This window comes from Phaethon lepturus, unplaced genomic scaffold (assembly GCF_000687285.1).
Source record: "Phaethon lepturus isolate BGI_N335 unplaced genomic scaffold, ASM68728v1 scaffold27287, whole genome shotgun sequence".
Taxonomy (NCBI): domain Eukaryota; kingdom Metazoa; phylum Chordata; class Aves; order Phaethontiformes; family Phaethontidae; genus Phaethon; species Phaethon lepturus.
Window position 1 is genome coordinate 23,773 of NW_010554432.1, and position 14,179 is coordinate 37,951.

A 14,179-nucleotide genomic window follows, 5' to 3' on the forward strand; every position below is an offset into this window, starting at 1 on the left:
CCTGAGTCTTGGTAATCATAAAAATGTGTCTAAACTTATCTGCTCTGGGACAGAGCAGATAAACACGAAGAGACAGAAGATTGATATCCTGTTAGTTGTTTTTCTCCTTCAGTTTTGTAAATCAAAAATAGGGCCTGAAATTCTCTACTCACATTTTCTTCACTTCAGCATTTAGGGCAAGTCAGAGTCTGACTTTTTCTTCCCATGCAAGTGGAATTCCAACAAACGGAGACAGAGCCATAACTGAATTTCTCAGCAGTTTTCATTTTCACTATTGCAGACTCTTGTCAAGTTTCTGGAAATAATCCAGGAAAAGGAATAGTGTGAGGGTTTAAATTATACTGCTGTGAGGAACAAATGTTTCCATTTATTTCACCAAAACAAAAACTTCAGATTTCTAGTGCAGCTAAAAAAATAAAGTAGATTCAATTCTTTAAAGACTGCTTAGCATTTTTGCCAGTTAGTGTAAGGAAAAATGAGTTTGAAGTTTCAAATCAGATTTACTCCCACACGGTAATGGATGAATACACTTCTGCAATATTTGGGATTCAAATACTGTTTCTCTTTTTATTCAACTATTTTTAAATGACTGATCAATCTTTCTACCCGAATAGTTACATTTACAAGAAATAAGATTTGTCTTATTTACATGACATGTATATATACACCTTAAATATACAGTAGGTTATATACCAAAGCTTCCTCTTGTGTGATACACGAATCCTTTTTAAAAGCCGTTTTAGTTGAACGGTAGGTGTGCCAAGTATAGTTAGAAAAGTTAGATATTATTTATTAGTCCTGTCCCAAGCACTGGAAAGAACAAGGTGGCTGAATCCTAGATAGTTCAACTTCTTCCTTCCTCTCAGGCATCAACCCATGGTTACTTAAACCTTCATCCATGTCCTGCTCTGTACTGCTACTGCTTTTTTCAAAGGCAAGTTTGAAAGGTGTTGTAGATTCTTTGTTGAGAGAAGACACTTTGAGACGAACAAATTTTCTTAAGAAAATGGCAGTTAAAAGGCATTATGTCATGGCTGAGGGTGAAAGGGGAGCTGGAAGCAGGGCCTTTGCCATTAATTCATACACCCCTTTTTTTTTGGTAGTTCTGTAACTCCCTACACTTCCCCCTGTGTGAAATGGGAGCATTCCACTGAAGTCATTGCACATACGCTACCATAAAACTCATGTGAAGGAGGAAGGCCCTCGGTGTCCTTTCAGTGCCACTGAACTGAGAAATCAAAATTCTTAGTTCTCGTTTTGCAAGGTCGACCCTCCTGCAGACCAGCTCTCCCAGCAGGGTGCCACGATGCACCGATGCCTTGTGGAAATGAACAGCCATATCCTCAAGTGCTCTGCCACCACCGGCTTTTCTCAACATCGCTGTTTTCAGACACAATGTGGAGTTTAACTTATCTAGATTGCAGGTATAGATGAACTGAAGTAGTGGTTCTTTGAATCAAAATAGGAATTTTGGCTTCTGGAAAATGCAAATTTATCTGAAACGTTTCATGCATTTGAGACCAAATGCTGTAGCGCAAAATGTTAGTGGTGCACAAACCAGCTGTATATAACAAAACAGGTTTATAGTTGTACTGGAACACGCAGAGTATGATCACAGTATATGTAACTCATTTGGGTTGAGTTTTGTTTAGACTGCAAGGAAAGGAGTATTAAGCTTCTGCCTTTAATAAGAATTGTCAGATGAGGTCACCAGCCATGTAAGTCCAGAGCATTCAAAATGTATCGGGTGTGAGGATTCATGTGGTTCATAATGTCCATTGGAATTTGAATGATTCAAAAGGAGTGAATATTCCTCTCATTAAATCTAATGGGGTCATGTCAATGCAAGCTAAGATATTGTGAATTAATACATTTTATTAATATATCTAAGAAAAGTACGTGTGGTAGTCGGCACAATGCTATCGTGTATCTGCAGAACCACAGCAACATGCAAGTTTTAACTTTTGTTCGATTGCTACTGTAACTACGCTTTCAAATAATTACTGATTTTGCCAAGTGATATTTGCATGGTATTTTTCTGCCCAGATTTAATTCTTAAAAACAAATGTGTCTTCAAGAGGACAGTTTAGTCCTCTTGAAGGGAAGTCATCTACTTTCTACGTTTGAAAAGTTTTGATAGTTAGGCAGCAGTGTTAGTGGATTAAAACTGGTCTCCACCTGGGAGAACAAAATGAAACCTCAAGACTGAAGTTTAAGTAATCAGAGCAACCTTTTTCAAATTCCTGTAGCTAAATATTAGAGTGGAAAAAAAATGGATATCTTTTACGCTGATGTAGTTCTGCAGGTGCCTGGAACCATTGTGCTAACTACAATATGTAAGTTTTACAAGAAATTACTAGAAATTAAACTGGTCGTTTCTATTTATCTGTATTTTATTATGTTCTGCTCTCCTGTGTGCAAAGTGTCATTGCTACACACCTTGTAATGCTGATTACTTATAAAAATTGTCCTTGCAATTTGCCTGGAAGATCCAATATTACTATCTTCCAAAAGGAAAATGCTGAAATACTGAGCAGATTTTAGTCACACTAAGTTTTTAATAAGTTTCAGATGATTAGTCATGTGCAGATATATGGAAATGTTGTAAGGATCTTGTTACCAGATCAGTCAAGATTTTATGCCAAACACTGAGTGTTAGGCTTAACTTCCTTATTGAATCAATCACAGCTATTGCAACTAGCAACTCACATTGTGTGGTGTGTGTGTTGGTATATACACACTGATTAATTTAGAATTAGCTCAATTTAAAAATTACAGGATTAGAGATTATAGTTACAATGGTCACGTCATTTACTGCAGTCTTTTTGAATGCAAGTATGCAATCAGTTGAAAGTCTGACTTCCAAATAGATAATCCAAGCTCAGACAGGCTGCCACTCATTCATCTCTACAACAAAGTGATCAGATATCACTGAGACATCTTCTTAATGAAGTGGTTCCGTTGCCTTTTATCTGTGTGAAGGACAAAAGGTACCAGGATTCTTGCTTAATGATGGTGTCATTTTTTTCCAGTGTTTAAAATAAATCCGGCAACATAGAAGACTCAAACAAAATACTCAGCCTACATGTTTAAATTCTAAAGCTCTATAGGTCTGTAACATTTAGGTCTGTATTTAAAATCTCATGGCATAAAAGTATGATGTTCCATCAGTTCACTAATAAAAGTAAATTTGTAAAGATGATGCGATTAATGCTATACCATGTTTGGGATTTGAAATACTTTTATTACAGCTTTTTTTAATTCAAAAGTCTGATTTCTTTAAAGTATGTACCAAGGGGATTCTGAATACAGTGGGGGGGGGGCTTTACTTGTTTTCCAGGATATTCCCAATGCATCCGTGAGCACATTCCTGATCTCGCTCTCCAACAGAATATGCAGATGGGAAGGCTATGTGATATACTGGGTATGTTATGAGCTGTTGGCTGCCTGTTTTTTGATCCTTATTTGCCCATAGTTGTGAGTAATAGAGAATGACCGATGAGGACTTTCTTTTTGTATTAATGTTAAATATTGAGAACATATAAGCTCAGGAGTAATTTATCTGCTATGGCATTTGTTCCTGTCTGTGTTATTCATAAGAAAAACATGCTGATTCTTTCCAACTCCGTGATAAGGTAAAGCAGCCTCATCCTGTGGAATGCTGAGCACCACAAACGATCAAAAGTGTTTAGTGTTCTACAAAATTCGGTAACTAATTCTGCTAGTGTTCATTCAGGCTCATATGGAGAGAAAGATCTGCTAGAAAAGAGCAAGCCCTTATTTAAACCAAATTTTTTAAAATTAGCAAATGAGGCAAAAGACATACATTTAAAAGTTTTTCCTAGAATGACAGTCCTCTTTTAAGCAAAGCAGTGAAGAATATTACTTGTCAGTGACCAACTTCATTGGCTGCCTGGAGTGACATACTTTACACGATTCATATATATTTCAGTATCATTATTATTTTATAAATGCCATTTAGTAAGTTTGTAACAAAAATGTATTGGATCCAGAAATTTACAGTTGCCTAAAATAATAATGTAATTGCTTTTATATATTATCTAGGCACTAATATTGTTCTTCCACAGTACAGTTGGGGTTTTTTTTTCATTTTTTTAACATAGGGGTTTTTTTGTCTCTAAAATGATAGTTAGAAACTTAAAGGGACAAAGTCAACACATTAAACGGGCATTCTTTCTCACTTTAAACTCTGTGAACATGAACATTGGTTCTACTGTAAAATATGAAATAGACCATGAGTGAGATACAAACTAGTTAAATATAAACTAAATTATTAACTAGATCAGATGCTTTACCTGTGGCTGGCAGAAGAGCATTGATATTTACCCTATTGGTTTTCTTTTTCTTTAGAATACCAGAGGGTTTCCTTGCTGCTTGTGACCTCCTATGAGTTAATCTGTCTCTGGAGCCCCACTGTGTCCAAAGGAGACTTGTGTATCTCTTTATAGGGCAGTGCTAGGAGTAGTAAAATGTATTGCAGCATTTTATTCAACAAATTCACCTCAGCCTGTCAATTTTTGACAGTCCAGTCCGTTCAGCGTTACAGCCAACATTGGCAAGTAGTCTTTTCATACCCTAGCTGGTAGATTTTCAGGCTCATTTTGCAAGTCTGAGTAAATGCCTAAAAGCAACAGAGTATTGAGTAACAGTTCTAGTGAACTGTTCTTTTAATTATTTTTAAAAGTTATATGGTAATGAACTGTATTATGTAAAGGCTCTGTCAGGGCTTCAGATACAGGGCTGATTGTTGGATGCTGCACTACTTTAATGCTTCACCTGAGATTCTGGCCTTACATTTTTAATGTGGATTGTTTGCCTGCAGCAGTATGGCAAAACAAAGTGAATGAATGGGATATCTTATTCCTTTATAACGTTAGGCTCAGACTAACTATTGTTAGTCCAATACTTGCTTTGCTTCTGATGCATTCATGTGTAATAGCAGTTGTCCCTGGCACTTCCCAGGCTCTTGTTCCTGTGCCCAGTAAAGACAATGAAAGGCTTCCTACCAATTTCAGCAAGCTTTTTGGCAGTGTATTCTATTGGTGTTGCAAGGCCCATTAATTCATTAGCTCATCTATTATCATGAATATTTTGGAAGAGCAGAATACTTAAAATTTTCCAAAAGGGCATATATTAAAGACTTTCACTTTCTCATCTCTAAGTGTTTGTGCATACACTGTCTTTCAGCCCAAGTTGTTTTACGTGCAGAAAAACAGATTTTCACACTGTGGTATTTAACTAGCTAATCTGCACACTCGCATGCTCAGCAATAGTTATTAATGGTATCCTACCGTGAGCTTTTATGTGGACAAAACAAGAGTAGGAACAGGCCATGCAAAATCCAGGCAGCATATGGAATTGCAATTTCATCAGCTTTCTAAACTTAATAGCTAAGTTTTATAATTTACTGAAGTTAATGGGATATATTTTTAAAGCAGTGCGCAATTCCCATTGATGTTAATGTGAGTCGCGCGTATAAATCCCCCTGCCACACTTTCAAAATTCTGCCCCCAATATGTTCTGCAGATTGAATTCCGAAAACTAGCTATTTCTTTGGGTTGCTGACCTGTCTTCAGAGAAATGCTGAAGCACAGAAAAAGCAGTTAAACCACTAAGATTTGGGAATTGCAGATCTCATTTTTATTTCCAGTGCTATTTTTAGGGAAGCTGTTAGCAAATGATCAGGAATTATCAGATTGCTGTTCTGAATGGAGTCTACCTTTCTCCCAGTAATGAACATTGTGCCCCTTTGTTTTAGATGCCAACGTGGACGTCATCTACATCTGCCCCCTTCATCTGAGTGAGGAGTTACTGCAGTATTACAATAAACTCCTGGGTCTGCAGGCAGCTGTTAGATCTGGGAACCCTGAGGACATGGGTGACCTGCAGGACAGGTTCAAAATTCTCACCCCTGAAGCTATAAACAGCTTCCCTGTGAGTTTGTCTTCTAATTACTACAGCTTGAGGGATGCAGTAAAATTAAATTGGAAATTTTATAACTTGTAACGCTCTGGTACACATCAGTGAAATATTATTGCAAGTTTAAGGGCTTTACTGATTAGACTACTAGTTAAAGCATTGGAAATAAATATCCTGGTTTAGCTTTATAGTCTTAGTTGAGATAGTCCTATATTGGTTATTTGTGGACCACTGTCCTTTCTTAGTATATGCTTGGGACTGGGAATTTGATAGATTTATATCTCTAAGCAAATCATAGCAATAAACCATTCTTATTATTCAAACTTTATCTCTGGGTAGACCAGCATTCAATCATTCATGTGTGTGTAGTGTTTCTTGCAACTGAATCCAATGCAGAACTTCTTCTTAAAGAACAGAACTTAAAACTACTTAGGTTAGGTTAGGTAATAGAGATATTAGTTCCAGACCTGTCAAGTCAGTGTTAAATCTATGTGCTAAAACATGGTCTAAAAAGATACCTTAATTAATGTACACTACATACAGTGTTTCTGAAAATAACTGTAGTGCAGTGAAGACTCTTTACAGTTGGAGAATAATTTTAGATTGTAAATATTAAGTCCCCAGTGTCTTAGCTGAGACTTGATTTTTATGAAACTTTGGGTACATTTATATCTCTGGAGTCTACGCTTGAAGCCTTGCTCCTGTTTTCAATATATATTAATGACCCTCTTCTAATTATTTTATTGAACAAGTATTTGTTATACCATGTACTGATTGAAACTGATGGCTTCAGAAGGTAAAGAAGCTTTTTATGTTTCATAAGTGTATTGGTTTTCAAATGCATTTCTATAGTAGTGTACTGTTCAGCAAAACACTTGCGTATATGTATGAATCCTTTTCTGTTGAAATAGTCTGAAAACAGCTATGTGAGAAAAGTGCTTTGCTCTTTTGCTGTATAGGGAGGGACCCCTGAGTCAGAGCAGTCTGATAGTTTTGCCATATTTAAAATGATTTCTATAGATATGAATGTGTTCTGTTTTCTCTGAAATTGGAGAAAAGCATCAAGGTGATATTTGTATTTTTAGGAGCTGGCTTTTCTTTAGTATTGTCCTTTTATCTGAATACAGAATCACAGCTGCCTGTGCTGGGCCTTCACCTTGTGAAGTAAAATTATTGGGATGGTAAATACTTGATAAATACCGGTGATACATTTTTTTCTTTTTAAATTACATTTTGAAAACTGTAGGTGTTTTTTCTCTGGATACTGGGTTATTGTTCCAGTACTAACTACCAAATATTGGAAGCTTTTGAAGCCTTTTACACCAAACATGCTAAAAATGTCCTCTAAAACACATCATATTACAAATAAAAGATGTGCTGTTAAATATGGACAGGCTGACCAGGAGTGGAAAACGGCTTTCATGGATGATTTTGGTCATGGTAATTTGGCTGAAGCAGTTTAGATGTAAAAGCAAGTTGTTTTCAGGCATGCATCTCTTGTGTATAGCCTTCGTTCTTCAAATTTCTGTTGAAATATTCCAAACAAAGTTTCTTTTCCAGGTGAAGAGCGAACAGCTTTGTGAGATTGTACTATGCAGCTATGATTTACTGGGAAAAGTTACGTGCTCTGATGTAGGGAGCTAACCTGAGGTGCAAGGGCTAAGTGGTTCTTTCATAGCTATGGATTGCACCGCTCGCCCAGTTGTGGAATGCTGAGAAGTGTAATGGTGCCAAGGGCCATCAGAAAGAATGTGCAGTCACAGGTTTTACGTGATGCCCGGTTGAGGTATGCCCTCGGCTGTTCAGTGCGGTGGACCCGTTTACATACAAAAATCCTCAAACTACCTTGTTTTCATTAAGCATGTGTTCTTTACCATCTATTAACTAATGTGTCCAAGAAATGTCTTTTCTGTGGAGAAGAATCTGATCCTAGTCGTCCGTTGCCTTCAGTGACCAGGGATTTAGTTGTCATTTTGTTTGTGTAAGGGTTAAAGTTTTATAGGGTCCTTTTTAGGATCTTTATTCTGATTTATTTAATAAAAGGCTTTTGTTGTACCTAATGTATCTAAATTTATTGCTATATATGAAAGTGTGGCTTGAAGGCCACTTAACAGGGTCCTTTGAGCAATTCTAGAAGGACAAATCAGCCTTGCCCAGTTTCCTAGCTATTTTGATGGAACTGGATGGAAAGAAAATCTGTGGAAAAGACACCCAGACGCAGGTAGCCCTGTGCTCCTTGGCATCTGCACAGGGGAGGCAGTGAGAGACTGTGAGAAAAGGGTGACCATATATGTTGTCCTTAGGCATTTGCTATTAGAATGACGTCGTGTGACTCAGCGCATCCAGGCGCAATGTGAAACACTTCTGACAAAGGGTTACACTACCCTGATTCTGCACTAGCAGCATATCAAAACAGCATAGTGGTAGCTTTGCTCATCACAGTGAGGCTGATGCCAAGGTCAGCTTCTCTTTTCTTAAGAAGTTAAAAAAAAAAAACCAAACAGGCTTGAGAACCAAGAACTAGCCCTTTGGTTAACCTCCTAATCACTATTCTGTGCAGTCATGCTGAAATTCTGAGGATTCCTCAGTTCTGCTTTTACCTGCTTTCACTCGCCCTACTATGTGTCATGGCAGCTATACCCCTCAAAACAGGAATGAACTAGATTTTACAGCCCGTTTCCTGCACTCCTTAATTAACTGTAAAATCCATTATTGAGGGACACAAAGCAAATCTCGTCCCTACATCACCACTCGTGGCCCCAGGGAGCAAGTGACCGGGGCTGGAAATTGATCCTGTTCTCTACACGGCAGAACTCTGCCACGAGACCAACAGAACGGGCCATCTCCCTGCTTCGCTACCAGTGCTCAGGAGAAACGAAACAAATGAATCGGAACATTAAGAGTCTCTGTTTTAAAGGTGACGGAAGGAAAAAGACTCCAGGAAACTTGTTTGTTGTCCTTTTTGCCCTTATACTTCTGTGACTCCCTTTTTCCTACTAGAATTTTGAAGAGTATCTCATTTCCTCACTGTTCTTGCAGTATGTCTGACTCTGTAAAGAGAGACCTGGGCACTTCTAGGAGCTGTGTGTTTCGTTTGAGAAAGCACTAAGGAATTGACAAAAGTGGATTCCTTTTGTCCACTTCCAGGGACTCCTCCATCTCCTTATCTACCATCATCCCCACCCAAGTAGTGGAATCGGGATTTCTACTTCAGTCATTGTGAAGGGAGCATCCAGGACTTTGAAGGAAAAGATTCTGGGTTTTCCAGCCCTGGAAATCCCTAGCAAATCCAGTATTTTTGCTATCCTGAAAAGGCATTTTCTTTCCGACTAGGGCCTAAATTAGATGACATCTCAATGTGAAGATTTTCTTCTTGTTATGGTTATGATTTGTTTATGGCAATCTATTGCAGCAGATGCTTCTCATACTATTTCTGCATGATGTCCATCCCTATCTGTCTCAACCACAGCGCATCTCTATCTATACCTTTGGAAAGACAATTGGGTTATCTGCAGGCCATGCACAGCATATATTGTAGAAAATATTGTTGAGGTTTCACCTGCAATAACTAATATTCTTAGTTTAAATTTAGAGATTATAGCATCTATCATGAGCAGCTCGTTCAGCAATAGATCTCGGTTTTTAGAAGAAATGAAAAATTCCTTCCGAAAAGTTGAAACCCTTGTACTTTAAACAACAACAAAAATACTACCCTCTCCTTGACTACTCTGCAATTGCATTTACAGTAGCTATCAGAACTACTGTGTAATGGAAATGTATATTTCCCCAGTAATTTAATGTGATCAGTGAAAGCTTTTTTAAATCAAAGTGTTTTATTCTCAGAGAAACGCTTAAAATACTGCTGAACTGTATGGTGAAATACACTCCCTGCTATAGGGGTTTTTCTTCATTTTTGTATTGATTTTTAGGAGCTTTAGAGTTAAACCATGCCAGAAGTGTTGCTGAGATGAATCACTATTATCCAAAGGCCACCAGCCTCTCTGCCGACTGACAGAAGGATAATTCCGCATGGATCAAATAAATACAGATGTGTAGTAATTAGTTCTATTCCCAGTGAGCCCATTTCCAACACACTAAAGATGTGCACGATTATGGAGCCTCACCCCAACAGCTTTTATCAATTTAAACTGCTAAGCTACAGGATAGGTCATAACCCAGCCTGCTATTAATAATGTATTTATTGTGTGCAACATTATAAATTAGGTTCATGGAATAGCAAAGAACACCTTTTAACAAGAATAATGTTATCTTTATACAGAAGCATCACATGTGCCTAGCCACTCAGCTGAAGTACAGTCCCAAGACAATCAAAAGAATAAAAATTCTTATCCAGAGCAGAGATGCCTACATTATTGGAGGGGTACCGCACAAAGATGATTTAGCAGTGGCTGACATGCTAAATGTGCCTATATTAGGCTCGGTGCCAGAAGTGGCTCATCTCTACAGTACCAAGTCTGGAAGTAAACGAATTTTTGCCAGTGCTTGTGTGCCAACCCCTCCTGGAGAATCTGACATCTACAACAATGAACAGGTAAGCACGACATGGTCAGGGATGCGTCAACATACATACGCCTGTTTTCACTTGATAGGATGCAAACTTTGTACAATCGCAACGACTGTATTCATTAGACCCTAACTGCGTTTGATTAAGTCATGTATGAGGTTGGGGGTTTTTTTGGCTCTGTCTGACCAGTTACATGCAATTTGTATCCTAGTCAGGAAGTAATACAATTGTTCTGGTATTCTTCGTGATCTTTCTTGAGAATATATAAGGGTGTTTGGTCCAGTTATTTCAGTTTGTCTTGCTGCTCCATGAATGAAGTCGTGGCCTCAGCGAGATTAATAGGCATTTTACCAGTGACTGAAAATAGAACAGGGATTTCTGGGAAATTAAGTATTTGATGAAGGAAAAACTTCTTCCACTTGGGAAGTTAGCCTATTCAAGTTGAGGTTCATGGAGCATATCTGCAGCTGGAGTTTTACCTCGTACCTGGCTTATCATTGCTAAATTCATCTGTCTTGTTAGCATGACCACTAAGAGAAGAAAAAAATATTACTAAATTGAAATTGCAAGGCACAAGAGTTTTCTGTACTGTGTTCACTTTACATATGTTTATTTTGCATTCAGTGCATCAGTATTCCATTCTATCAGCTGATTTTGCAATTTGCAATGATATGTCTAAGTATGATCCATGCTGATTTTTTCAAAAGTATTGCGGTGGTGGTTCTACACCTCGTACAGGAAAATAATCAGTGCCATGGTTTGTAGGTATTCCGACTTCTTAGAGAAGCTTTTCACATTGCTTTGCTTTTTATTAATCACCTTTAACACTGAAAACAAATCTAAGCTACACAAATAGATTGCAACTTCTATAGTAGATGAAATAAATATATGATCAATGATCTGAAAAACAACCGATTTATTGTGAAATAATGTATGTGAATCTAATACTTTTGATTCATACTACAGTGTTATGGAAGTTCTACTGTTTGCTTGTATGAAATATTGACATTTTTGGTTAAATAATCAAAGCAAGGTGACGCTATTTTAAAGCACAATTCAATTTTCACTTAAAGATAGCACATAATCCTGTATGATTGGTATAGTCCTTACAATGTTATTGATCCTTTTCATTAGTGTATGGGAGTCATCAAGAAAAAAAACACTTATGTGATTCTCAAAAGCCACAAATAATACCATCTGGAACACACATGTAATTGTATTTTAGGTCAACATTAAAAAAAAAAATAGACAAAAGTCTCAAAAATTAATATGTAAAAATGTAGAAGGCTGTAGCCAATACAACAAGATCTGATACAACTTTTACCAGGTTCAAAGGCATTTGCAGTTTCTAAGAAGCTAATTGCATCCTACACCAGCTGGGCAAAAGGCATTTTAAAGCCATTTAAATCTGTGTACATACACAAATAAATAATTAGCATTTTTATAAAGCCTGCCTGGTAATTCCTTCATACATTTATAACCATATAATGTACTCTTCAGTAGGAAAATTTCACAGATGTTTTGGCTGGTGTTAGAATCTGGCACAATTGTTTCTCAGATTTTGCAAATAGTGTAGTCCGTCCCATGTAGTTCCTTGTCGCAAACATTTATTGAGCAGTACTGATTATGCAAAACCTAAGATCCTGACCAGACAAAAAAGCCTGGACAGGCAGATTTCCCTCTGCAGAATGCAGCTTCACTGACCACCCAAAGGTGCTCAGGCGCTGTTTGGTAGTCTGCACAAGTGGGCTCAAGTACAGGATGAAGGCCATAGATTCTTCATCAAAAATGTTCAAGATTGCTTCATCTACATATCCAAGACACATATCCAAGATAACACAAGCATCTCTAAGAAAAAGAAACCATATTTAGAAAATAAATTTCAAGTCCAAGTGTTTGAGAACTGCAAGTCTGAATTGAGGAACAGTTTAATATTGTTATAGCGCAAAATATCTTTGTGTTGTTATTCCACAGATGATTAGTGTTCTCAGCCAGCTGATCGTTGACAATATGGAAGTGCGGCGTTGGTTGTTTAAAGTGAACGATGAATCTGGAGGAAATGGCACTGCCTATTGTGATATTATTTTGCATTTGAAATGCTACCACTGGGTTCAAAAGGAACGTCAGACATACAGCCCTGAGATATGGAGTAAGAAGTGGGCACACGTAAGTAATGAAGGAGGAGGGTGTCTTTTTTGTTGTCATGGCTTCCTAATAGTCCAGTGGGGTTCTTCCTCACAGTAAGTCTTTTCTCTGAACTTTCATGTTAAGACATTGGTAGGAGTTGATATTACGAAGTCCAGACTAGCTTGTACAAAGTAACAGGTAACTAATTCAAATAAAACAGTTAAGTATTCCAAAATATAAATAGTGTCTGTCATCCAACTGTGGAATAAGTTGGGTGTTGCAACACTTCATTCATATGCAATAATGTGCAAATTTTACACAGTGTTTTTTATCCAAAGTGAGGACATGAATACATGAAAGTATATAGGCAGTCGACCCTTACATCTACATAGCAACTTGGAATTACTGGAACAAAAGTGTTGGACTAATATAGTTGAACAATACTAATCAATTTGAAATCACATACAAACTGATTACTTTTTAATTTGGCTTTCTAAGGATTATTTTTTCTGTACAGTTTTCCTCACTAATAACTTTTAAACCTGTTAGCAATTTTCAGCCTTATAAGACAGAACACTTGAGGTTTCAGAGATCATTAGACTCCTGCATGTTTCATTACAGTGAGTGTTTAGGTAAGGAGAGAGATCCTATAAATACTTAACTGAGGGAAATTGTATAGCATGAACTCATGCACTAGTAGATTCCTAGGAATCCACATGATTGAGAGAGATTGTAAGATATGTTTCAACCACAGAAAAATCCATATGAAACTAGACTTCATTAGCTCTGGTGTTCAGAGAACTATTTGTAGTTTAAATATTCATTGGTATTTAAATGTGTTAATTTCAATAAGCATTTGATATTTCTGCATATTGTGCCAAATTCATTCCTAATGTAATGGTTTTAAAGCCAGAAGGAATGTATCCAGAAAGAATTGTTTAATTTACATAAACTACTCATTTCAGCTCTTTTGATTTTTTTTAATTCAATCAAAACTGTTTTGAAATTTTTGTTTGATTGAATTATATTGTATATTAAAATGTCAAATTATGCTGATTACAGTTCTGTTGCATTTGACAACTACAAAATAATTCCACATTATAAAATAGAGCTTATCATATAAAGCTGAAGGCGTAATTTCTCTGATCTGCTAGAGATCCCTCACTCTGCGCAAGTCAAGTGGTGTAAAGCGGAGCACTGGAGAGCCACCCCAGTAGAAGCGTTGCCTGGCCGCTGAGCTCTCTGGGACATAAAGCTAATGATATATCCAGATCCTGCTCCCCCCATCTGAGTCAGTGGTGCAGAAGATATGATTCACCAAGTCTAGTTCTTTGCTGGTATAAATTCCCTATGTAAGTGGTATTAGCATTCTCATTTCTGTGCTTTTTTAATTCTTTCATGGCTAAGTGACTCTGCATAAAGGACATAGTGATAACTGGCTTGCTTTGGTTTCCCTTTTATATTGCGTTTCCCTTGAGCTTTGATACAACCAGGAATCAACCTGTTAGAAGCCCTTAAACATAACCATTTGTTGGAAGTTGGAAAACACATACAGAATAATGTATTTGAGCTGTTTTTCCAAAGTCA

At 37.2% G+C, this 14,179-nt stretch overlaps 1 protein-coding gene across 1 annotated transcript in view; it reads left to right on the plus strand.

Moving 5' to 3' along the window:
* IQCH (IQ motif containing H) overlaps positions 1–14,179 on the plus strand; it is a gene marked incomplete at its 5' end in the record, with an annotated part of 70,863 nt that overhangs the window by 23,136 nt on the left and 33,548 nt on the right. The window contains 4 exons of the mRNA XM_010291870.1: positions 3,341–3,424; positions 5,780–5,955; positions 10,220–10,492; positions 12,440–12,631. Coding sequence (XP_010290172.1) covers positions 3,341–3,424; positions 5,780–5,955; positions 10,220–10,492; positions 12,440–12,631 — 725 coding nt within the window. The remainder of the gene's footprint in view (positions 1–3,340; positions 3,425–5,779; positions 5,956–10,219; positions 10,493–12,439; positions 12,632–14,179) is intronic.